The following is a 24,405-nucleotide window of genomic DNA, read 5'->3' on the forward strand; positions in this document are numbered from 1 at the left end:
AATTAAAATAATCTGGTTGGAAGTGTTGAGGGATTTTTTTCCGGGGTTGGGGTTCCTATTTACATACTAAACTTAGAAAGACGCTTAACACACTATATAAATAAAATATTAGTTAGGATTGAGGCATACTTGCGTCAGAATAACGTGAAATCACCAAAATACTAGCCCAACTATGGCATCTCTCATTACCAATCCAGTAAAGACACTCCATGGGATAAAAGGGAAAAACGGCTCTTAACGCTCTGTAATTACTTCCCGCTAAGACCTTCACTTGACAATTTTACAGTACCACCCACTATATCGCCATATGCCTGCGTCTGACCAACGTAAAAGCACTACTATATTAAGATAAATCGACCAATCATAAAAGAGGCGGTTGAGCCCGCCTCCAAAAAAGAGTCGCACATTTAGTCGCAAGTGAATAAAGTATTAAGTAGGGAAAAACCTAGGCCCTAGGGTTGGAATTTGTAGCATGAATCGAAGCAGACTACGTATTTTGTAATTCCAAAACAGAGCTAGAAATTTGCTTTCTTATAATCTTTAAAAGGAAAGACACTATAAACACTATATTACATAGACAAACTAAAATACAACTTAAGCCTTGGCCGTAAAGAACGTCGAAAAGCTTACTTTAAATGATATAAAAACCTCTATTAACTGTAATTATTTACCTGAATTACTTTTCTAGACGAAAATTCGACCTGATAACGACGTATTTCTTATTAAGGGTGCTACAGTTAATACACCTAAAAATAAATTCGTTCAAAATTTACAACGGCCATACGAGTTTCTAAACCGGGCTTTCACGAATGAGGGGTGATCTTATTGGTTCGCTTAGAAATGCGCAGAGGCAGAATTTTAGTGTCAGAATGTTTTCAGCCAATGAAAAAATGTCACCTTTGAGTTTGTATTTCTGTTCACTAGATGGCGCTTGCTTCATTTTCAATTTGCCCCTTAACGGGCGTATATATATGGCCAGCTTGTTTATTTTATTTTTAGGTCTATTAGAAAATACATATAAAGGTGCTCAAGCTCGGATGAAATAACGCAGTAATTTGTTAGCGTCTACTGCTAAGAAATTAGGAAAACCAGCAAGAAAGCCAACATTTGCAATATGTCAACGTAACTTGTTAGCACCCACAAACCTAGGCCTTTCTAGTTGTCAATGAGAACGAAATGAAGAAATAGGTTTAAGCGCGGTTAGCGCGCTATAAGATTAGGCTGACTTCTGACCCAAAAGTACTTTTTTGATGTACTTTGTTAATTAGTTAAAGTATGTACAATACTTAGACTTCAATAATTAAAAATCGAAACAGGTAAGTTTCCCATTTAATAAATGCTTGTTAATTTAGAAGTATTCCGAAAACTAACTTCGCTATACTTTTTCCGTATGCCCTATGACAATTGCCTTAAAAAAACGAAACATTTTTAATGCTTTTTCTATGGGACGCTAACCCTAAAAGGTGTGACTTTTTCTTTAACATTACGGAAGGGTATCAAGTCATATCTACAAGTGCCTACCGGCCCTGTAGAATTCTATCTTTTGCTATATAAATCAGGGGTTTTTCAAACGAAGCTTCTCATACCCTTTAAGAAGGACAAGGAAGTGGACGTGACTCTCTTAGGGGCGGCGAGGTGGTCGTTCCATAGGGAGCAGACGGAGTGAAATATTCCAGTTTTTTATCCAAAAATGAACTTGGAGTGTTAAACATGAAGATATGAAATTTCCAAAACCATCGTAAAATTAACAATTTATGCTTCGTAATTTGTTAATAAATCAAAGCGTTTTAATCACTCACTTTGAAAATACTGTGTATAGTTTGAGTATATAAAACAGAAGTGGAAGAAAGGTTCCAATCGACCCTGAAAATTAATCCACAAAGATCAATTCTAAGGGAGCGGTAGCTCCCTTAGATAAGGCCTGATGACGGCTCTAATGTATAAGGAAGGTTTTTGGATTGGTTGTAACTTTTTTCGTATTAAGTTTATTGTTTTGAAATTTTTTACTGAACTAAAATCCGGGCCCTTAATATGTGGTAAACATTTCAAGATGATCCATCCAATAGTTTATTTTATAAAGCATAAAGTTGCTAAGGTTGGTTTTCATTTCCATAAAATTAATCACAGATTTCGGCGAAAAACTAGAGAATCTCCATAGAAATAACATGGGAAATTTTCCAAACTTACCCATTTTGTAACTACCCTTACAAAAATAACTATACGTTTGATAGATTTGAAAACGGTCTTAAATGAAAGCCCCATTTTTATAGTGGGCGCCAATTTTTGCTTCATTAAGAAAAACAAAGTTTAAGTATTGTTTTTAATAGTTTTAAGTACCTGCTCCGAATTACGTGGTTTACCTTTAAACTGTGGAACTTAAGACTTTTTTGCTTGGGTTAAGTAATAAAGAAAGTCATTCTAGGACTTACGTCGTTTTACTTCGGATAATCAAATTGGTAGGGCAATTAGCTAGCTTAATTGTCATTATAACTTTTGCGCGTCCAAATAATTTAGTTGCGAAATACAGATTAAACTGAATTAAACAAAATATGCAATTAAATATAATTAAACAAAATATGCAATTAAATATAATTAAACAAAATAAGCAATTAAAGATAATTACCAATTATTAGTAATTAAATTTTTTTCACGAGTCTAAACTATAACATCTGTTTGTGTACAAGTCTACGGAATCTGTTTAAGCGCAGACCTACAGAATATTTTTGTGCAAAGGGGTATAAAATCTCTTTGTGCAGAGGCGTATCCAATCTTTTTGTGCACAAGTCAGTGGCATATTTTTGTTTCCAGGTCTATGGAATCTTTTCGTGCACAGGCCTATGAAATATTGTTTTACACAGGCCTATGGTATATTGTTTTACACAGGTCTACGGAATGTTTTTGTGCAAATCTGCATGGAATCCTTTTGAGTACAGGAGTATGGAATTTTTTGTTCATGGGTCTATGGTATATTTATGTGCACAACTTTGAAGAATCTTTATGTGCACAAGTTGAAGAATCTTTATGTGCACACAAGTCTGAAGAATCTTTACGTGCACACAAGTCTGAAGAATCTTTACGTGCACACAAGTCTGAAGAATCTTTACGTGCACACAAGTCTGAAGAATCTTTACGTGCACACAAGTCTGAAGAATCTTTACGTGCACACAAGTCTGAAGAATCTTTACGTGCACACAAGTCTGAAGAACCTTTACGTGGACACAAGTCTGAAGAATCTTTACGTGCACACAAGTCTGAAGAATCTTTACGTGCACACAAGTCTGAAGAATCTTTATGTGCCCAAGTGAAAAATCTTTATTTGTGCAGTTCTAGGACTTCTGTTTGTGCGCAGGTCTATGGAATCTGATTTTCTCATTTCTATGACATCTCTTTTTGCGCAAGTCAATAACATTTGTTTATGCACAAGTCTAAAACATCTGTTTGTACAGTACACAAGACTAAAACATCTGTTTGTGCACAAGACTAAAATATCTGATTGTGAACAAGTCTATAACACCTGTTTGTGAGCAATTCTATAACACCTGTTTGTGAGCAATTCTATAACACCTGCTTGTGAGCAATTCTATAACACCTGTTTGTGAGCAATTCTAAAACACCTGCTTGTGAACAAGTCTATAACACCTGTGAGTGAACAAGTCTATAACACCTGTGTGTGAAGTCTATAACATCTCTTTGTGCACAAGTCTATAACATCTGTTTATTCACAAGTCTATGACATCAGTTTATTCATAAGTCTATGACATCTGTTTATTCACAAGTCTATGACATCTGTTTGTGCACACGCGAGTGACTTCTGTCTGAGCAAGGGTCTACGGAATATTTTTGAGCATGGGTCTACGGATTATTTTTGTGCAAATGGGTTTGCAATCTTTTTGAGCATTAGGGTTTGCCATCTTTTTGAGCATTAGGGTTTGAAATCTGTTTGAGCATAGGGGTATTGAAAATGTTTGTGCATAACTCTATGGAATCTGATGTGCACATGTCTATAACATCTCTTTTTGCGCGAGTCTACGACATTTCTTTGTGCACAAGCCTGTGAACTCTATTTGTGCACAAGTGTACGAAATATTTTTATGCAAAGGTGTACGGAATATTTTTGCGCACAGGTTTTCGGAATATTTTTGTGCACAGGTGTACGAACTGTTTTTGTTCACAAGTGTACGGAATATTTTTGTGCATAGGTGTACGAAATATTATGGTGAAAATGGATTTGGAATATTTTTGTGCACAGGTGTACGGAATATTTTTGTGAAAATGGATACCGAATATTTTTGTGCACAGGTGTACGTGATATTTTTGTGCACAGGTGTACGTGATATTTTTGTGCACAGGTGAACGTGATATTTTTGTGCAAATGGGTAAGGAAATTTTTTAGCATAGGGATATGGAATGTTTTTGTGCAGAGGTCCATGGAATATTTTTGTGTACAGGTATATGGAATGTTTTTGTGCAGAAGTCCGTGGAATATTTTTGTGTACAGGTATATGACTCATGTTTGTGCACAAATCTATAGACTGTTTTGTACACCGGTCTAGGACATATGAATGTGCACAAGTATATAGCATCAGTTTGTGCAAAAGTCTAAGGGATGTGTTTTTGCACAAATATTCGACATTTTGCACAAGTCTATGGTATCTGTGTGTGTACAGGTCTACAAAATATATTTGTGCACAAATCTACGGAATCTCTTGTGCAAATGTCGATGACATCTCTTTTTGAGCAGGTCTATGAAATCAGTTTTTACACAAGCATATGACATCTGTTTGTGCACAAGTCTATAACATCGGATTGTGCAAAACCGTGTGACTTCTGATTGTGTACAAGTCTGTGGAATCTATTTGTGCACGAGTCTACGTAATATATTTGTGCGCAAATCTATGGAATCTGTTTATGCGCTAGTCTACGGCATCTGTTTGTGCACGGGTCTAGGGAAAATGTTTGTGCAAATGGGTGTGGAATATTTCTGAACAGGTCCACGGCATGTTTTTGTGCACAGGTCCATGGAATATTTTTGTACACAGGTCTATGTCACATGTTTATACAAAAGCCAATAGAATATTTTGTGCATAGGTCAGTGGAATCTTTTTGTGCACAGGTCTATGTCACATGTTTATACAAAAGCCAATAGAATATTTTGTGCATAGGTCAGTGGAATCTTTTTGTGCACAGGTCTATGTCACATGTTTATACAAAAGCCAATAGAATATTTTGTGCATAGGTCAGTGGAATCTTTTTGTGCACAGTTTTAGAAATATTTTTGCGCGCAAGGGACCGTCCATAAACTACGTCACGCAAAAAATGACATTTTCTGAACCCCCGTCCCCCCCAGATCACGCTTCGTCACGTTTTCTAACACCCCTCCCCTGAAAACCACGTCATATTTCTTTAACCCCCCTCAACGAACTATGATTTGTCTTAATTTACCAATTCAATTCGATTAATTTAAAGAGATTCTTCTTGAGGCATGATATTGATTCCACTCAGAAATGTTTTGCTCGACTTGAAAGTCAAAGTTTATTTTTGTTTAAGCTTTAACAAATATCGTTTGCCCTTGATTGAGCTTTAGAACTTTAATGTATGGATGTGCTTTTTTATAACCTTCCAAAATATTTCCATAAAGCGTAGTTAAAGGGCTCCTTCGGACCCTTAGACACATGGCCCCGCGGATTTCCATCCCCTCTTCTAGCTACGAGGGGAGTGAATAGAAAGTATCCCCCTTTTTTTAAGGTAACTACTTTTTGTGGAAATGGGACACAATTTCTTGAAGCCGTGAGTTGGCTGCTATGATCGCCATCTATTGCTTAAATAAATTATAGCTTCTCTAGTTTTGAGTCTGCCTCGTGTTTTTTTTTATTCCAAGATTTTAAGCCTTGGCGTAGCTAGCTTAGGGTTAATTGAGTTAGTGAGTACTTTCAATACTTTGTACTGTTGATCAAAATGCCTTGTTCTTGTAGAACCAATTGCTTAAGCAATAAAATAGAAATGTTTGCCAATGCCGAACGGAAAACTTAAAATGCTCAAGTTTATGTACTTGTGGTGAGAAATTGGAGTGCTGTAATGGCAAACTCGATGTATGCGTAGGTGGTAGTGGTATGGGTAATGAGCCCCCAAGGAAAAGAATTAGAATCGGTCGCCCTAAGATAAAGAACTCGAAAATTCCCCATCATGCTGCTGCCAGTAGGCCCAAACAAATTGATAATGAAGTACCCCAATCCAACAATGTAGAAGAAGCCTCTTTGATTCCTAACGACCCAACGCCTTCCATTGTAGCTAAAGAGGTATTCATTTTTTTGTTTTGTTTTATTTCACTCTGGAGAAAGGTGACAACTAGTTTGGTGATGGTAAGGCTACAAATTTTAGTCTATAAATGGCCTGTCCGTTCTGTACGATAATAAGGTTGTAAGAAAATCTGCGGGACTTTAGATTTTTGAGCGTGATAGCTCACATTAATGATTTCCTATAAGTAACTTGTTCTGGGGTATTTAGAAGAGAATATTCAATGTTTTTACAAGATTTTATTCCATAATGTATCGATCGTAAACGTAATTCATATAATTCAGCAGAGTGAGACTCACAATCGTGTAGATCTCAAAAACCTCACAGCAGCGCAGCTCCGAATATTAATTGAAAAAATCCAAGATGATAACCCCAACATTAGGATAATGAAGTATTTGGAAACTTCAGAGGACCTTGAAGAACCATGGGAAAAAATTGTTAATCAATTAAGCGCAGATAATATTGAGCCTCCACAACTAAATCCCATCCCTATTGTTGACCCTCCACCACCTAACCCAGATGAAGGAAATGATGCCCCATGGTGTAAGTGTGGCAATTGCCAAGAGATGCCAAAACCAGAAGAGAGGAAATGTTGCTCGAGGAGAAGAAATACTGGGTGCATGACAGATAGCCCAGATTTGGAAAATTTAATTTTGAATAGAGGAGTATTGGATATCCAAATGGAAATGAGACAAAATTTAGTGCACCTTCTCCAGGAGGATGGCGATGCTAATAGAAAATACAGGCATGCTGCTTATAGGCAGTATATTTATTGGCAATGGGGTAAGCTTGGCCAAGGGAATCGGCGAGTTATACCTTCCTGCGTAGTATGGAAAATTAGAGTAAGGTATCCAAATCCAAATGGTATTTACACAGGATATAAACAAAACCGTTATCTTTAGGGGGGCTATTATTGGTGGTTTTCACAAATTCATCTTTGAAAATTAAAACATTTGATTTTTCTTTCATAATTGTTTTTAACGAGTTCATTCTGTTAAAAAGTTAAGACTGTGGCTCTCTGCAAACTTTAACAAAAACCCGCAGATACATTGTATTCTCTTAGAATGGAGCTACCTACGCCAATTAATGATTTTCAGCACCTTAACTTGAAGGCAGCGACTATATATATATATATATTTTTTTTTCAAATTTACAAATTAATTTCTGGTAAAGTTTTTTCTACAAGTTTGCAATGCTTAGCAAGATCAGCCAGCAATTCATGTCTGGGAGGGCAAGGAACCTTAGCAATGTTCTTCCTATTCATCGTTATGGCAGGGTCTTCTGGAAACATATCCAAAACATTGCGAACAACTTCGCGCGACATTGTAAGTTCCATAAGATTTCTTGCTTGCTGATGTCTTTTGGGTATTTTAACTGGGACAACAGTCCATCTCGACGTAGATTTCGAAAACTTCGACTTCATTCTGGGAAAAAGTTATGTCAACTATAAATTGAGAAAGAAAAGTTAATTATATTAATTTTACCTAGTTGTTCCATTTTTATTAGTCGCCACTGGGCGAGAAAGGCTACTATTATGGTCAAGGACGGCCAAAATATTCCTTGCTATATATCCTTTCCACCTAAATTTTCATGCCAATTAAATTTGTTTTTCAATATATTTTTTTCATCAGTTTTGCCTTTTAGCAATTTGAGAACCATTTTTGACTAGATTAAATCCATAAAAATTAAGGTAACCTTGGTTTCCTAAACCAGTGGAATACATTTTTTTCTTTGGACTTGGGCGTTACTAGTAGGCCTGTGCCAGTACCCGGTACCTGAAAATTACCCGACCCGATACCCGAAAACTTAATTTCTTAATACCCGAAATTATTCGAATATTTAAATTTTCCCGCTCATTACCCGTGACAAGGCTTAGGACAATCGGGTATTGGTTTGGCAAAGTTTCTTGAACTTAGAAGAACTTAAGTTTGAGTAAACTTTTCCACAATGCTCAGTGTTATTCATTATTTCAATGCTCGCTAATAGCTTAAAGGTGGAATTCATAAACGTCGGACGCAACGCAATTTAGTACAGGCAAAGGCAGGGCGTGCGCAAACTTCCGCCTTTTGCGCACGACGCAATTTTTTGCAACTCGGTAAATGCGATACTGGCTTTATTTAGCCATGGCTTTGTCCTATCATTTTGATCAAGCTCATCATGTTTGCATTCTCCATAAGTGAAATTGTGAATATTTTGCACATGGTGCAAAATTGAAACCCACAGCATCTAAAAAAAGGCCTTTTGTACATTTTGTACAAATGAAAAAAAACTTCAATAATATTCCATACTATCATGGTGTTGGTGTCCCTCTCACAATTTTTGCCACACCACCAAAAGTGTGTAATTATATCGTTTATCCATTCGGCTAATACATGGCAGCCTTCTTGTTTGGAGACCTACACAGTATGACATTTATTATACAAGTTGGGAAAACCAAAATATTACCTCTCCGAGTCAAGACGACTACTTACAAACTTATTTACCCAGATATGGAAATGTTTATGAAATATTAAAGCAGTATACAAAGCATAGCAAATATACAGTAAATCAGACGACATTTTACATCCAATAATGATATACTTGTACACATTAAAATCATCCGATTTAAAGCGTGCAAGGTACCAAGGCTTAACAAAAATTGTATCATAACATATTTATAGAGATAGATAACAACTTTTATAATTAAAATTAGAAACTAACATATCTCTTAAAATTCTCGCGTGATCAACTGGTTTCACGCCAATTAAATTGTTACAGTCCCATAGAGCTATTTGTATTAATTCCTCCATGGTTTTTTCGCCAAGCTGAGAACTATGCGTTTTACGTCACGTTATCCAAAGAGCCGACTATTTCCTTTGAAGACCGCGCTAGCTCAGCGCTAAGCACCGTGACGTCAAAATTCAAAAACCAAATCCCGTTATGTAGGACACTGCTCACAGCGCTGGGCTCTGCTGAACGCGGCCCAGATTTCCACCATGATTATATAATCTAAGCCTAATTATTTAAAAGTGTATTTAACTTTCGGCTCACTCTGAACCGTTAATGTCTCTGCATTACAGAAACGAAAACCACACCCAAGCGTTTACTTTTTGGTTCACTAGGCCTATTGACAAATAAAAGTTCATTTGACCAACATAGTAGCGTTGTGCTTGTATTCACTTTAGAAAGGATTATGCTATAAACAGATGTAGTATAGCTTAAGTAATATATAAACATCCATTTTAAATAATAATATTAAAAAAAATCTTTGGAATATCAAAATGAAATAGAGCTTTAAAGCTACAAAAGTACTAAATACATCATAATTACGAAAAATATTTCCACATATTCACTTTATATTAAGGATAAAGGGAATATTATGGTTCTGTAGGATTCCTTTACACATCAAAACAAAACGAACTTCTAACGCAGCGCACTACTGTAACAACGGACGGACACACACAGACAAAAACATAGACTGCTTTTTAACTCTTTCCGTATTAATTTTGAATTGAGAAACAAGATTATCTTAAATATTAAAATAAATATAATTAATATTTAACATTTTCTTCGTTAGTTATTCGCCTTATTGAACGTTACATCGTTTTAAAAAAGAACAATTAAACATTCTTGAGAGACTTGACTAATATTGGCGTTTGAAATGAAGCATACGCCGGTTGCTTCGCCTTATTCAAATAGGTAGTATATAAGGGTGTCGAACTACAGCTAAAAGCAAGAACAACCGCAATTGCGAAAACCTATCGTGGACAACCCACCCTAGGGAGGCTAGACGTTTCTCGTAACCCTAGCTGATCGCCGCGAATGTCTTAAACCCAACGATGACGATGGAGTAGAAGCCAGGTGTGCAGACTGGTGTCCATGTGGGATGGACAAAAACAAAGACCAGTAGATGGTGGTGTTAGAAGCCAGTGTGTACAGACTGGTGTCCATGTGGGATGGACAATGACCTGAAGATGGTGGTGTTAGAAGCCAGTAAGTACAAACTGGTGTGCATGTGGGATGGACAAAAACAAAGACCAGAAGATGGTGGTGTTAGAAGCCAGTGTGTACAGACTGGTGTCCATGTGGGATGGACAATGACCAGAAGATGGTGGTGGTTAGAAGCCAGTATGTACAGACTGGTGTCCATGTGGGATGGACGAAGGCCGTAAGATGGTGGTGATTAGAAGCCAGTAAGTACAGACTGGTGTCCGTGTGGGATGGACAAAGATCAGAAGATGGTGGTGTGAGAATTCAAGTAGAGTAGCCATTTCCGTGACTGTGAAAGCAGTTCGGAAATGGCGAACACGTTTGCTCCGATTTGGAAACTGCGAACGCGGTCACGTGGGTGTAACAACAGACACACACACAGACACACAGACACACAGACAGACACACACGATCGTTACAGAACCTCTCCGTGACATACGTCACTCGGAGAGGTAAAAAGCAGAATCAAAGGAAAACGTTCCAAAGCTTACGGCTGCAATGCGTTTCTTCAAGATTTTCGCAACATGCCAAATGTCATGCGAATGCTTGATATGGGGGTATTCTTTCCCTAAAAAATGAAATATCAAATATTAAATCTGATATTTAATGCAAAACTGTTAGAAAACATGGTAGAAGCGTCCATATGCCATATCTTATTAAACATTTATTTGGTCGAAACTCCAAATGTTTTTATTTATTTTAACTTTAAAGGGAGGGTGAAAAGGAAAATGAACCGAATTTTAAATATTTTTTATCCATTCCTGATCTTTGAAACCACTGGACAACAATTCCAAATAATTTCAATTAACAGAGAAAATCAATCAAAATCACTTGATTTTTGGCTTTTTTTGCCTTTTTACCCTCGTGCTCAGTGGTATAGGATTATCCTTTAAACCTTCCAAAACTGTGTTAATGCGAGATAGGTGTAGAAAAACAAAAAATATAGGTCAATTCAGACGCAAACACATACTGAAAGTGTTAAAGAAATCTGACAGAAATGGAATACAAACACGTAGAATTCTAACTCTTACTCATAATGGATTTAATTTCCCGATGACCATCTGTCACAATTTCTGCTATGTTGCAGTGTACTTCCAATTTATTTACCAGTCTCCGAAAGCGGAGAGCCTCCATGTTAGGGCTTTTGTTGCCTGTCAGCCTACAATCGGCGAATTCCACTGCTACAATTTTCTTTGTTTTCAAATCTACCGCAGTGTATGTACAATGCTTGGCAGAGTAGCCTGGAGAATCATTTCTCGCATCGCAAGATATAATTAAAGGGTCTGTTCTATTTGCCTGCATTGACAGCTAAAGTAATAGGTGAATGAACTGAAATTTTATAATCTAATCTATTACCCTTGCTTACTTGTTCCGAATCCCAGAATTGCATTATTGAAGGGTAACACTCATTAACTTGCTTGTCAATCAACGTGGTTGTGCCAATGGCTTTCAAATTTAACAGTTTACATAAATTGTGAAACTGCAAATAAAATAATCTGTGTTAAAAAATATTTCATCCTGAATAGAGTAAACCAGCTGCCAGCTTGAGATTTATGTTCCCCGGTATAGATTCCCATTTCTGGTAGTGATAGTCTTTACGTTTTTTGCATCTCCAAGAGACACAAAATGTAGCACCATTGAAATATGACTTGTACAAAAGGTCTTTACCGCAGCCCTCAATCTTACAATTTGCACCAATGGAAGTCTTAACTAATTTTTCTAATTGCTTCGTTGATGCAAAACAGTTCATTTCAACATCGCTATTATCTTCAATTAGGGGTTCTCCTTCATTGAATGAAAAATCCAGGGTCTAGGGAGTACCGTTCGTAGCCCTAGAACGGACAACATAACCGTAATATTTTGCTAGACTTTTCTTTTTGGTTTTTTGATTTTTTTCTTACTAACATTGTTCGAAAGCTTTCATTTCCCACAGTTGCACAGTTTGAAATGGGCGAATCATTGAGGCCAAAAATGGGGCTGAAGTATCACTCATATTTAACATCAAATATTATATAGGGTATTCCGAAAATGGTGGTACGAGCGTACTTTCACGGGTTCTATGGGCTAAATTAGCTTTTTTTTTTTGGTCCATTTTAAAGGGGTTTAAAAAGTCCATGTTAAAACTTGTGCGTGAGAGGAATGAAAAACAATTCTCGCGCTTTGAAGATTAGTGTCTTTGAGAAAGGAGCGAAGTAAATTAAATTAGCCTATAATGCACGAATAGAAACAATGTATTGTTAAATTATTGTCGTAAATTTAACAATACATTATTATAAAACTATGAACTGTACCCAAGTATATTAATAAAATTAAAAAGGAAATTATAACCACTTTCAATACGCAGTAAATCATAAAAACGTTTTTTAAAAACGGAGACGGCTAGTTTCGCTCTTTCTACAAAGGCATCTTCAGGTCTGATTCTGTCAATCGGAAAATCAATACAGGAAACCGCGCATTAGATCACGTGTCATCCGGTGCGGGAGTTTTGAATTCACCCTTCACGGTCCTGGTAGTTTTTTGATTTACTGCGTAATGAGTGGTTATGATTTCCTTTTTAATTCTATTAATATATGTGGGTACCGTTCATAGTTTTATAATAATGTATTGTTAAATTTACGGCAATAATTTAACAATACATTGTTTCAATTCGTGCATTATTGGCTAATCTAACAGGCAATCATTAATTGAATTAATTTACTTCGCTCCTTTCTCAAAGACACTAATCTTCAAAGCGCGAGAATTGTTTTTCATTCCTCTCACGCGCAAGTTTCAACATGGATTTTTTAAACCCCTTTAAAATGGACCAAAAAAAAGCTAATTTAGCATAGAATAATTTATTTTCCTATACACTGCAACGTCATAACCATCTATCTCTTACATTAGTGATATCCCCCTGCCGGGGGCAAATAGTATTCTCTAACACAAACTTGCCCCAAAGCAGGGGATATAAGGTTCACTAACTTCACTCCCCCTCTCAACCGAAATTACTCTATTGACTTTTGTTTCGCAAATTCGGGGGTCATCCAAAAAGAACTCAATTACTAACTTTTAAACAGGGGCCCAAACGCAAAATTGTCGTAGAACATTTACTTCTTAAAACGGCCCATAGAACCGGTGAAACTACGCTTGTACCACCATTTTCGGAACACCCTATATAATATGATTAAATTATAATTGAGTGTCCAAACAAAGCATTACGTTTTAAAGGAAGGGCTTTTCATCTGCCGTAAAACCCTTTTGCCATTGCTGATTGGCGTGCTGCATACCAGTTTAGTGGCTTGTGAAACCTTAGATTCATCAACCAAATCATTCTCAAGTTCTTCATTGTCCTCTAACCTAATTATTTTAACAATTAGTATTGCTATTAGCCTATACCTACACGTATTAAAATAAAACTTACTCATTTGACCAAAGGCGCTTCCTTTTTCGTGTCCCCCTTTTGTCAATCTTGTTTGGTGTGATATACGTAATCGATAAATTTTGATCTCTCACTATGCCAGCAAAAGGGGCCTGAAAATTTTCATTGGCTGGAGTTGAACATTCCTCATGTTCAATATCCTCAATTTGGGGGAGAATTTCCTCAATGAAAATAGCATCCTTTCCTGCCATTGAGAATACGAAATGAAAATCAAACCAACATCACAACACACATAGGAACCCTATGGCAAAAATTATGTATTAACCAGAGCAATCAGCTGGGCCAGTGGGTTCACAAGCGGGTATTGAACATTCGTCATGCTCAATATCCCCAATTTGAGGGAGAACTTCCTGAATGATACTTCCATCCCTTTTTTTCTTTTCTACAACTGAGAATATGAAATGAATACAAACCGTCACACATCAACTAGAAATATTATAGAAAATATTAAGTATTAACCTGAAAAATCAGCATGGACCGACGATGGTTCATGAATATGCTGTTTGGCTTCATTTTCAATATCCCTAATTTGAGGGAGAATATCCTCACTGAAACGATAACTAAGCGATTAAAGGGGTAGTGTCAATCCCCCGCTTTCTATGAGAGCATGAGACCTAAATACCCAATTAGTCTAAATAATTTATAAAAAATTATAAAATTAAATTTTGACCATTTTGATTTTTATAAGCACGAGCAAAATTGCGAGACACCCACTAATTTATTTAATGTTTATTGGTCGGTATTTATATCTTGCGAGACTGAAACGATAGTTTATCACTTACGATAACTGCCTAAAAAGTTTGAGAACTGGCCCCGTGTAAACTGTTTTCTCAATCAGATCAGAAACCGGAATTTTTTATTCCCGTAGTCAATAATACTCTGCTCATTTTTCAAGAATTGGGATATTTCTATAAATATAAAAACCCCATTATTATTATAGCTATAAATGGGAAAGAAAATTTGCATTGCCTTCGGTTCGGGCCATGAATTCTTCTTCGCTTTCACATAAAATCTGGGGAAGCGTTTCTGGAATAGCGAAGTTATTTCTAAAAGCCCATAGTAAATAAATGCTTATAATCATAATACTACCTTTTTCACAATAGCAATTGGTGCAAAACCTCTTGTGTATGTCCAACAGATGATCAGCAAAATAAGAATTAATTTTTGGGATGGCGCATATACTTGTTGTCTTCCGCGCGTCTCTTTTAGCTAATTTTGAGAGAAATTTCTCCGACTCCGAGGGCTCTTTGCACGCGGGAAAATATTGGGCCTTTGCCCAAGTCCTAACGGTTTTATCTATTGAGCCTATTTGAATGCCTACCCACTTTTCCAGACTATTCTGCCAGTCATTTTTAGCGTCTAAAAGGTACACTTTCGACTTTTCTCTTATTAATTGAAGAGAACGACGTCTTTCCGCATTATCTTCATTTAAATTTAAACACGACATATCGACCGTTAGTCCGTTACACTTTATTAAAAAAAAAACGGCTCTCTGCCATTCTCTTCAGTCTTCACACTGTATGGTAGAGGGGAGGTAGCCTTGTGGAAGCAGAGCGGAAGGAGCCGCGGAATCCGCGGATGAATACGCGCAAAAACAGCGAGGAAAATTCGGGGAAGGTAGGGGTCGGAAATCGGTGGGGCAAAGTGTTGAGGAAGATCGTCTATGAAGAGGGGATGGAAATCCGCGGGGCCACGTGTCTAAGGGTCCGAAGGAGCCCTTTAAAGGGGCACACTTCATAGTTTTCGACATTGTCACTTGAAAGCCTTAAGGCTAATCGAGCTTGGGATTCAGATTTTAAAAATGTGCGAAAAAAACCAACCATTTAAATCGAATGGAGGATCCGATTGATCCTCGCTAATGCTAGTGGCGAAAAAACCGTGACATTAGAGAGTTTAAGCTAACACTACTTTTAGCAGTCCTTATGCGTACGTGTAAACTAGCTCTGCAGTGAAAGTGTCAATCGACCTCTTACTGACTTCGCAATGAAATTAATTTTAAATGTGACGTCACGCATCGAAGGACCCCTCCCCCCCTTCGTCACGGACCGTCACAAACTTACAAACCCTATCCCCCCTAAGAGTGTGACGTAGTTTATGGACGGTCCCCCGGAGGTCTAGGGAATATTTCTGTGCGCTATAGACAAATTCGGAAATGAAGACGAACTTCCAGGGGCGGGGATAAGATCGTTATGCGCGGATCTCTTAAAAGGCGGCGCTACCGTAGTTTAAAAAAAAGTTAAAAAATGAAATATGGCTCCAAAATTTTGATGGTTGAGGTATTTTTAGTCATTTAGTTAAAAGATCTGTTATTTTAATCAAATAATTATCATTAATTTTAAATATTAGTAACGTATGCTACTTGATAATCATAAAAATATAGTTTAAATCATTGTAAATAAAGCATTTTCATTGCTGGAGTGCTAAGCCTTAGTCAAAATGAGTCCCAGGTGCCCCCCAGGCAAGATTTGTTCTGTTTTGAACTGTACCCAAAAAGGAAATTCTAAATCTGTAAGTATAGTTAAGTGAGTTTAAATTACTCCCAATAATTGTCAATTTTATTTCAGATTTCCTACCATAGTTTACCTTCGTTAGAAAACAAATCCTTGAGATTGCTTTGGCTTAAAAAAATCCGCCGCCGAGACTTCATTTATAAACCAATAAAGTACATTTATGTGTGTTCAAAACATTTTAAAAGGTCTGATTATGACCCTGGACGTGGAAATGGCAAGAATATACTGAAGAAAGGGACGGTTCCTTCGGTATTTACGTGGGATTTTACCACTGGTACCAAAATAGTTGACTCTACAGACACGGTGGCTGAAAGTTTAAATAATACTGAAGATCATGAATCTGTTGTTAAAGATATGGTATCAGATATGATCACGGTTGTCACTTCAACAGAGGAGTACATGTCATCCGTAGCCATTTATTGTAATTGTGAATGTTCGAAGAAAGTGAAAGAGTTGGAAGCGCAAGTGATAGAGATGGAAGCGAAAGCGAAAGAGTTGGAAGCAAAAGAGAAAGAATTAGAAGCGTGCATCGCTGAACTGAACTTGAAAGTATCTATCAAAAATTATCAACTCAAAAAAGTAGAAAAGGATTCACTTGATGCAAAGCATAGGGCCAAAATTGCTGAGCAGAGCTATAATGAGCTTAAACCTAGTATAGACAGAATAAAGGATAACAACAAGGATATATTATTTTACACTGGCCTGCCTTGTTATGATAAACTTATGGCCTTATATAATCGGCTTAATCCAGGTCCCAATGCAGAAAACATCAACTTTTGGAATGGTGGGAGGGTTAAACCAAAAATGTCACCTGTAGGTCGAAACAAGAAATTGAATGTGAAAGATCAGTTTCTTCTAGTTTTGATGCGTCTGCGACTCGGCCTTTTTTTAAAAGATTTAGCAGACCGCTTCGGTATTTCACCAAGCACAGCGTCCAATTATTGCGTTACTTGGATAAATTTCATGTACTTTCGCTTAGGACAAATAAATCTATGGCCTACAAGAGAACAAGTTGACGCAACTATGCCAGAAAGTTTCAAAAGAGATTATCCTAGCACTCGCGTCATAATTGATGCTACAGAACTTAAATGCCAAGCCTCAAAGTCTTTGGTATTGCAGTCTGCTTCGTATTCAAACTACAAATCCACCACAACTTACAAAGGACTTCTTGGAATAAGTCCTAATGGCTACGTCACCTTCGTCTCTCATTTGTTCACAGGCAGCATCTCCGACCAAGAAATAACCCGGCGAAGTGGTTTTTTAAAACTGAACTTCAACCAAAATGATAGTGTGATGGCGGATAAAGGTTTTTTGATTCAAAAGTTGCTAGACCCAAAAGGCATTAAATTAAATATACCACCATTCCTTGGTGAAAAAGGCCAGTTTTCGAAGGAGGAACTCGAAAAGTCCCAAAAGATTGCAGCCCTTCGCATCCATGTTGAGCGGCGAATTGCTAGGATTAGAGGGTTCCACATCTTTGATCGTCCAATTCCATTAACTCTTGCGCCTGTCATTAATCAGCTGTGGACTATTATAGCGATTATATCTAACTTCCAAAGCCCTCTCATTGTCAATATAGAAAATGAACAAAATTTAAACAACAGCTCCTTGGAAAATGATGAATTTTATGAAGAAATTTTGGAGCCGGGTAATTCAAGCGCTACTATTGATGATGAGCTGGAGGAATTTGACGAAGAAATTTTGGAGCCGGGTAATGCAAGCCGTACTACTGACGATGAGCCGGATGATTGTGAAGAAATTTTCGAACCAGAAAATATGTCCGTTGTAAATGACTAACCATACGGGAACGATTTTAATTCAGATGATAATGATCTTGAAAATATGGATTTATATAATTAAGAGAATACTAGCTGTAAAAATTTTAAAAATGTATGTATAAGTATCGAAATTTAATGGTGTATGTTTCAACAATCAATTTTATTTTGAATAGTTTTCCTATTTTTTTTTTTTTTGTTTTTTTCTAGGGAACTAAAATATCACAGATATTTAGGAACTAAAATATCACAGATATTTAGGAACTTTAGCTAGGCATTTAACCCATTTTTATCACTTAAATACTTATTCCTTTGATAAGGTTGGCAGCGCGTGAGCAAAATAAAAATTCTTCAAGATCGATTCCATCTTTTTCCATTTTTCTTGGTCGAAACGTACTCTTACAATTATCAATCCTGTAGGAAAATATGTTACGTAGTCGCACCATGGTAATCCCGATAACGCCATCTGCCCCATAATCTGATGAAAATGATCGTCATTTTCTTTCAACACAAGTTTTCCATTAATCGTTTTAATCCTAAAATCGCCACTTAAAACTTCAGTGGGGTTTTTATCCCTAATTGACCAGGGGCATTTAATTTCAATGAGCCCGTAAGGCTCCACTTCTGCAGGGTATTCAACAAGACCATCGGGAGACGTTCCCAGCCATGGTTTACCAGGGTTTACAATATACCCCGAAGAGTGGACCGTGACATCGTGTCCCAATCTATGCATTGTTTCTTGATACTTTTTTTTGGCCACAATTTCGCATCGTTTTCCATATTTTATTGCGTTGAGATGCCCAATATCTTTTGGTTTTATAATATTTTTGACGCCAACTTTGGTCCAAACTTGGTTTTTCCTTTTGCAAATAGATCCAAAATTTGAATAATTCAATCTGCTAGATCGTGCCTCCTTCCATTCTTGGGAATCAGATTGATCTCTTGTTTTTATTTCAAGCTCCTTAGCTCCCTGAATAGTAACTTGGTTACGCTAAAAAATGAAATGGAAAAATTTAACTAAAAAGAAAAGAAAAATTAAAAAAGTTCTATACCTTCAATAAAACTGACTCTGTAGAAGTAAACTTTTTGGACGAATTCTTGAAATTCCAAGGAGTACAACCAATAGAATTTGAATGCGTGGGGATTTCAAATCTATCTCTTGGAACATGTTCAAAAGCAACTAACATCGGGCTTTGAAAGCTGTCGAGATTGTGAATTACTTCGAATCCATCTTCAATAAGCGATAGCTGTAAGCTTAAAGGAGAACCTTCCGGAGCATATCCCATCCTGGTTTTTACCCAAACAAATTCTTCTGGTTGAGGTAAAATTCTCGCCCAGCCATCATCAACCCCACCAGCATTAAGATTACTAATCAACTCTCTAGAAGCCGATGACACTTCATTTTGATCAAGACTAGTTGATGTAGCATTGTACATTTTTGAAAGAAGTGGTTTATTGTGTCCATCTTCTCTGGGAGCTTGAAAATTTATGTCTATCACAGACAACGGTGATATTTTTTTACCCCTAGGGCGATTCCACTGTTGGGGCTTGTCAGTGCATGACAAATCTTTGGGCGGATTATCTATATTTTTACTACGCAACTGCGCAAGTAGTCTCAATAGCGCTATACCATGATTGCAAGTTCCCAAAACTCCAGCTGGGCATCCACAATAAACATCTAAAATTACAGGGCTAGATATTTTAAGCGCAGCACAAATTGTGTAAGGATTTTCATTCTTTTTTTGACTTTTGAAACAAGAGACCTTTACAAATACTCTGTCGTGGTCCCTAAAAAGCTTTTTTTAATTACTACGATGAACAAAAGTTCAAACAAGTATTTTTTTTTTTTTGCTCTGGACAAGGCTATAGCCAGTTTTTTGTAGTTAGATCAGGTGGAGTCGGAGCTTCCGTTTAAAGATCGCCAGCGATGGAGCGGAAGCGATCTCTTGGGGCAGCTTGTTCCAGGGAGTGATGACACGACGAAAGAATGAGAATTTGACAGAGTTACGTTTTGAGTGGGGGAGATGTAGTTTCAGGGTATTCCCACGAGTGATGGTTGATTTCATTGAGGCGAAATAAGATTGGTCTGGTTGTTGCAATATTTTGTATAAGACCACAAGGTCGAGGTATAATCTGCGAGTTTGTAAATTGGGCCACTTTAAAGCCGATAGGCGGTCAGACCGTTGTAAATCGCGAAGTTGAAACGGGAGTTTGGACGCTCTCGCTTGAACATTGTCAAGGAGAGTGACATCCTGGATGAGGTACGGGTTCCATATACATGAGGCGGACTCCAGTATGGGGCGGATGAAAGTGTTGTATAGGAAGGTGTAGCTGCTCAAGTTTAACCCCGGAAGTTTAGCGCGGATCACCGCAATTAAGGAATTGGCTCGTTTGCATAATGAGGTAACGTGGTTATGGAAATTTAGGTTGGGCGTGATAATTACCCCGAGGTCGCGATGCTCCACTACCCGTTTAATGTTAACGCCTGAGAGGAAGTAGGGGGATGGGTCACTCATTCTTACCGGACCATTAGTGACACTAAGTAGAACAGTTTTAAGTTCATTGAATTTGAGACCATTAAGGCGCGACCACAAGTCAAGGTTAAGTAAGTCTGATTGTAAGTGTTGCACATCGTTAAAAGAGGAAATAGATCGATACAACTTTAGGTCATCTGCGTAGAGACTGCAATGTGATTTTAAGGCCTGAGGGATGTCGTTGATATAAACTGAAAATAGTAAAGGGCCAAGGACACTGCCCTGGGGAACTCCACTTCGAACTGGTAGGGGGTCACTTAAGGTATGTTCGACACGTACCCGCTGAATACGATCCGAGAGAAAGGCCGATAGCCAGACCAATAGGTTATTATTAATCCCATACATTTTTAGTTTGGCCAAAAGGCGATTATGAGGAACTGTATCGAATGCCTTTGAGACGTCTAGGTAAATTATATCGACACGTTTGCCGTTATCGAGAGATTCAATCCAGTTATTAAGGCATGAAAGTAAGTTTGTCACCGTGGACTTGTGTGATAAGAAACCGTGTTGGGCCTCTGTAAGGTGGCGTTGTAGGTGCGAAACCATGGCTTGCCTGATGCATTTCTCCAGAACCTTGCATACTGTGGACGTAAGGCTAATAGGCCTGTAATTTGACGCTACTGATTTTGAGCCTTGTTTTTTGTAAATGGGGGTTATATGCCCAATACGCCAGTCGGACGGTAGGGAGCCGCTTTGTAGAGATAGTGTAAAGATAGTATGTAAAGGGCGAAATATAGTGGACGCGCAGCACTTAAGGAGCCTGGTAGGGATTTCATCTGGCCCGGAGGCTGATTTTACATCTAGAGACTTGAGCATGGTTCTAACATCCGTAAGCGACGGGATATAGTCTTCCATAGGGATAGATACGCCGTCGGGGATATCTGTAATGTCGAGAACCTCATGGTTGAAATTTGACGCAAAGGTATGGTTAAAACAGTTGGCCACAGAAAAGTCCGAGGTGGTTAGATTGCCACAGTTGACTTTGATGTTGACACGCGAATTGGTAGTGCGAATAGATTTACGAACAAAGCGAAAAAATGCCCGGGGGTTGGTTTTTAGGGACCCGAGTTTGCGTCGAGCAAGTTTCGACCGCTCTTTTGATATTAATGACTTAACCAGTTTCGCTTGCGACTTATAAAGAGTTAGGGTAGTTATATACGTGGTTGAAGTAGGTGCACATGAAAGACGGCGAAGTTTTCTCCATAAAGAACTTTTTTTTTCGGAGTTCGTTTTTGATATCGCGGGGAAGACGTAGACGGGAATCGTTACGGGGCTTAAACAAGGGGACGCACTGATGAATTAATTCAAATAATTTTGTTTTAAAAAGGATCCAAGATTCTTCTACAGGGAGATTGCGTAAGCTAGACCAGTCAGTACGGGCAATGTGGGAGTTCAACTTTACGTAATCAGCCCTAACGAAGTCATAGTCATAGTTAAAGTGACGGGGGTTAGTGGCCTTTACAGCGAGCGGATAAAGTATTTTAAGAGAATAGTGGTCACTGCCACCTATAGTTGCAAATTGGGAGATTTCAGGGGTGATAATTTGAGGAGTGATCACAAGGTCGAGAATTGTTGGCTTACTTCCACGAGCAAGACGCTGGCAATAGCGAGTCGGTTGACGAATATGTTGGGTAAGGAGGTTTTAAAGTAGGGTGTCTAGCAAAAGCTGAGTGTCCGAAGGTGCATTTTTTTTCAATGTTAAAGAGTTCCAGTTAACATGGGGGAAATTGAAGTCACCCACAATGAGAGTTTCCTGAGATTTTTTAGTTTGCAGAGAGATATTTGCAAAGATAAGGGTGCTGACCTCACGCGAGGAATTTGGCGGTCGATAGAAGCAACCGAGAGTGACCCAAGAGGGAGTATTAACCGGGTTAATTTTTAGCCAGATAGACTCAGGGAATTGATTGGGTAATGTTTCTTCGTGAAAAATTAGGTTGTGTTTAACATAAATTATAATACCGCCTCCTGAACGACCAAGTCTGTCCTTACGGCATAGCGCATAGTCACTAATGGTTAGCATAGCATCATCAATTTTGGGATTGGCCCAAGTTTCCACAACACAAATACAGTCCGCGTTCCAGGTTGGCGCGAGTAGTCGAAGTTCATGTAATTTACCGGTGAGGGATTGGGCATTGAAGTAAATTACTGTCAGAGAGGACGAGGTTGAAGAAGGACATGGAGGTTTCTGTACTAGGGTTGGAGGAGGAGTGGGGACAATGGAGGAGGGAGGATTTAGAAGGTTTTTTGGGAGTGGACGAGGAGGTATAGAGGGATTATCTAACTGATAGTAAGGAGTCATGCAAGTAGGAGGGATGTGTGGGGTAGGGAGCAAAAAGGGGTTGTTTGGAATAACTGAAGGAGGGGAAAAACGAGGGAGTGGATTAACTGGAGGACAATAAGGCGGGAGCGGGTTGAACGGTTGACTTGGAAAAGGAAGAAGAGAAGGGCGCTGGTGAAGGAAAGGGGGGATAGGACCGGCAGTGGGATTTGAAACAGTGTTTGGGGTAAGATCGACAGCCGCCATTTTGGGGATTGTTTCATTGGTAGTGGCACAGGGTTGTACAGCGGAATATTCGACTTCTGTAGTAACTAAGGGGGGAGAGGGAGAGGGACTTGTAGGGCGAGGCGGGTTGGCGGCAGAGTTAACAAAGGTTTGCTGTGATCGACGGGCCGCAAGTTTACGCCGTAGGTCCGAGCGTTGCTCCTCCGAACGGTCTGGAACAACACGTATATTGAAGGAGTCGGTAGGGTCAAGACAATATTCCCCAGCGATACGGACGAAGAGACGGCGATGACTCACGCTGGTAAATTTGACTTTTAGAGGCCTGGGATGATTAGCTTCAAGGTCGAATCGACCGAGACGCGATATTTGAAGCCTACGACAGTCAGTGTAAGAGAAGTCCATTGACTGGGCTAGGCGATAAATAAATTGAATATCGCGGTCCAGATCATCATCGTCATGAACATTGAATAGTAACGCATTAAATTTCCGTTCATGAAGCGCAATTTGTTTATCTCGGAGTTGTGTGACATGGGTGTTAACCTGCGCTGCGTTGAGCTGGAGCGGGTGCGTAGATTGATCAAGATTAACAGGGTTGTCAAGAGCTTTTTCTTGGAGCTTAGAAATTGAGGCTGTATGAGAGGCTAGGGTTTCTTTAATCAGTAAAACTTCCGATTTTAAGTCATTAAGCGAGGACCGCGAAAATAGCGTAGCATCGTGATCCAAGAGCATGTCCTGAAAGTTAGCAAGATCCAATTTCTGGGTTGAAAGAGCGGCAAGTTCGGAGGAGAGTGCTTTGACGGTGTCTGAGTGGGCCGTGAAACTTGACTGAAGGGAACTAAGTTCGTTAGTGCTTGACGCAAGTTGTTCACGAAGCTGAGCGAGATCATTGGATGGCATGGACGAACTAGATGAGATGGCGGAGACTTTAGCTGTGAGAGAGTCAACGTTAGTTGAAAGTTTTGTGAGGGCGGCCATCATAGGAACCCCCATGGAACGGCATCCTGTGCAGAAAAACACGAAGCTATCGGAGCCTGTGTTGATATGTTCCGTATAAAGAGCCTCATTAACGTTGACGCAGGAGATATGACACCAGAAACCGCAAAGCTCGCAGAGGAGAGCAAGATGATCCTCTTCAACAGCCTGGATACAAATAGGACAAGAGGAACTCGAAGGCACACTAAGGGTACGGCGAGAGCACTTGGGGGCAGCGACTCTGCGTTTGGCAGTAGTAACTTTACGTTTTAGCTGAGAACGAGGCTTCAGACTAGAGAGCTCAGATTTAGTAGAAGGCTGGCTTAATGAGTGTGTGAGAAAGGGGTCACCATTTGCAGAACTTGAGGGTAGACTTAAAGGAGGTGAGGCAGATAAGGAGTCGTCAGAGGCATCGTCGGAGTTTTGAGAA

The 24,405-nt window shown here is 38.6% G+C and overlaps 2 protein-coding genes across 2 annotated transcripts; one reads left to right on the forward strand and one right to left on the reverse strand.

Moving 5' to 3' along the window:
* Nucleotides 1–6,513: 6,513 nt before the first annotated feature.
* LOC149607095 (uncharacterized) lies at nt 6,514–13,757 on the reverse strand. The gene is made up of 11 exons (XM_089860503.1): nt 13,462–13,757; nt 12,169–12,240; nt 11,863–12,095; nt 11,630–11,743; nt 11,295–11,571; nt 10,755–10,831; nt 8,583–8,690; nt 7,990–8,520; nt 7,779–7,874; nt 7,111–7,718; nt 6,514–6,707 (listed from the first exon to the last, which is right to left on the reverse strand). Exons 3-8 carry the CDS (start codon nt 11,899–11,901, stop codon nt 8,320–8,322), a joined length of 816 nt encoding a protein of 271 aa, XP_089716629.1. The 5' UTR covers nt 11,902–12,095; nt 12,169–12,240; nt 13,462–13,757; the 3' UTR covers nt 6,514–6,707; nt 7,111–7,718; nt 7,779–7,874; nt 7,990–8,319.
* Nucleotides 13,758–16,959: 3,202 nt separating this feature from the next.
* Nucleotides 16,960–17,988, forward strand: LOC149607096 (uncharacterized). The gene has a single exon (XM_089860502.1). It carries the CDS (start codon nt 16,996–16,998, stop codon nt 17,986–17,988), a length of 993 nt encoding a protein of 330 aa, XP_089716628.1. The 5' UTR covers nt 16,960–16,995.
* The last annotated feature ends 6,417 nt before the right edge of the window (nt 17,989–24,405 follow it).

This window comes from Phalangium opilio, unplaced genomic scaffold (genome assembly GCF_054372755.1).
Source record: "Phalangium opilio isolate 3A_F unplaced genomic scaffold, DU_Popi_V2 ptg000352l_1, whole genome shotgun sequence".
Taxonomy (NCBI): Eukaryota; Metazoa; Arthropoda; class Arachnida; order Opiliones; family Phalangiidae; genus Phalangium; species Phalangium opilio.

Coding starts and splice junctions, on each gene's coding strand:
- LOC149607095 (XM_089860503.1), bottom strand. CDS start 11,901: ATGGTGCTACATTTTGTGTCTCTTGGAGATGCAAAAAAC. Junction 11,744..11,862: donor CTCTTGGAGATGCAAAAAAC/GTAAAGACTATC, acceptor TTTTATTTGCAG/TTTCACAATTTATGTAAACT. Junction 11,572..11,629: donor AATTCTGGGATTCGGAACAA/GTAAGCAAGGGT, acceptor CTATTACTTTAG/CTGTCAATGCAGGCAAATAG.
- LOC149607096 (XM_089860502.1), top strand. CDS start 16,996: ATGTCACCTGTAGGTCGAAACAAGAAATTGAATGTGAAAGATCAGTTT.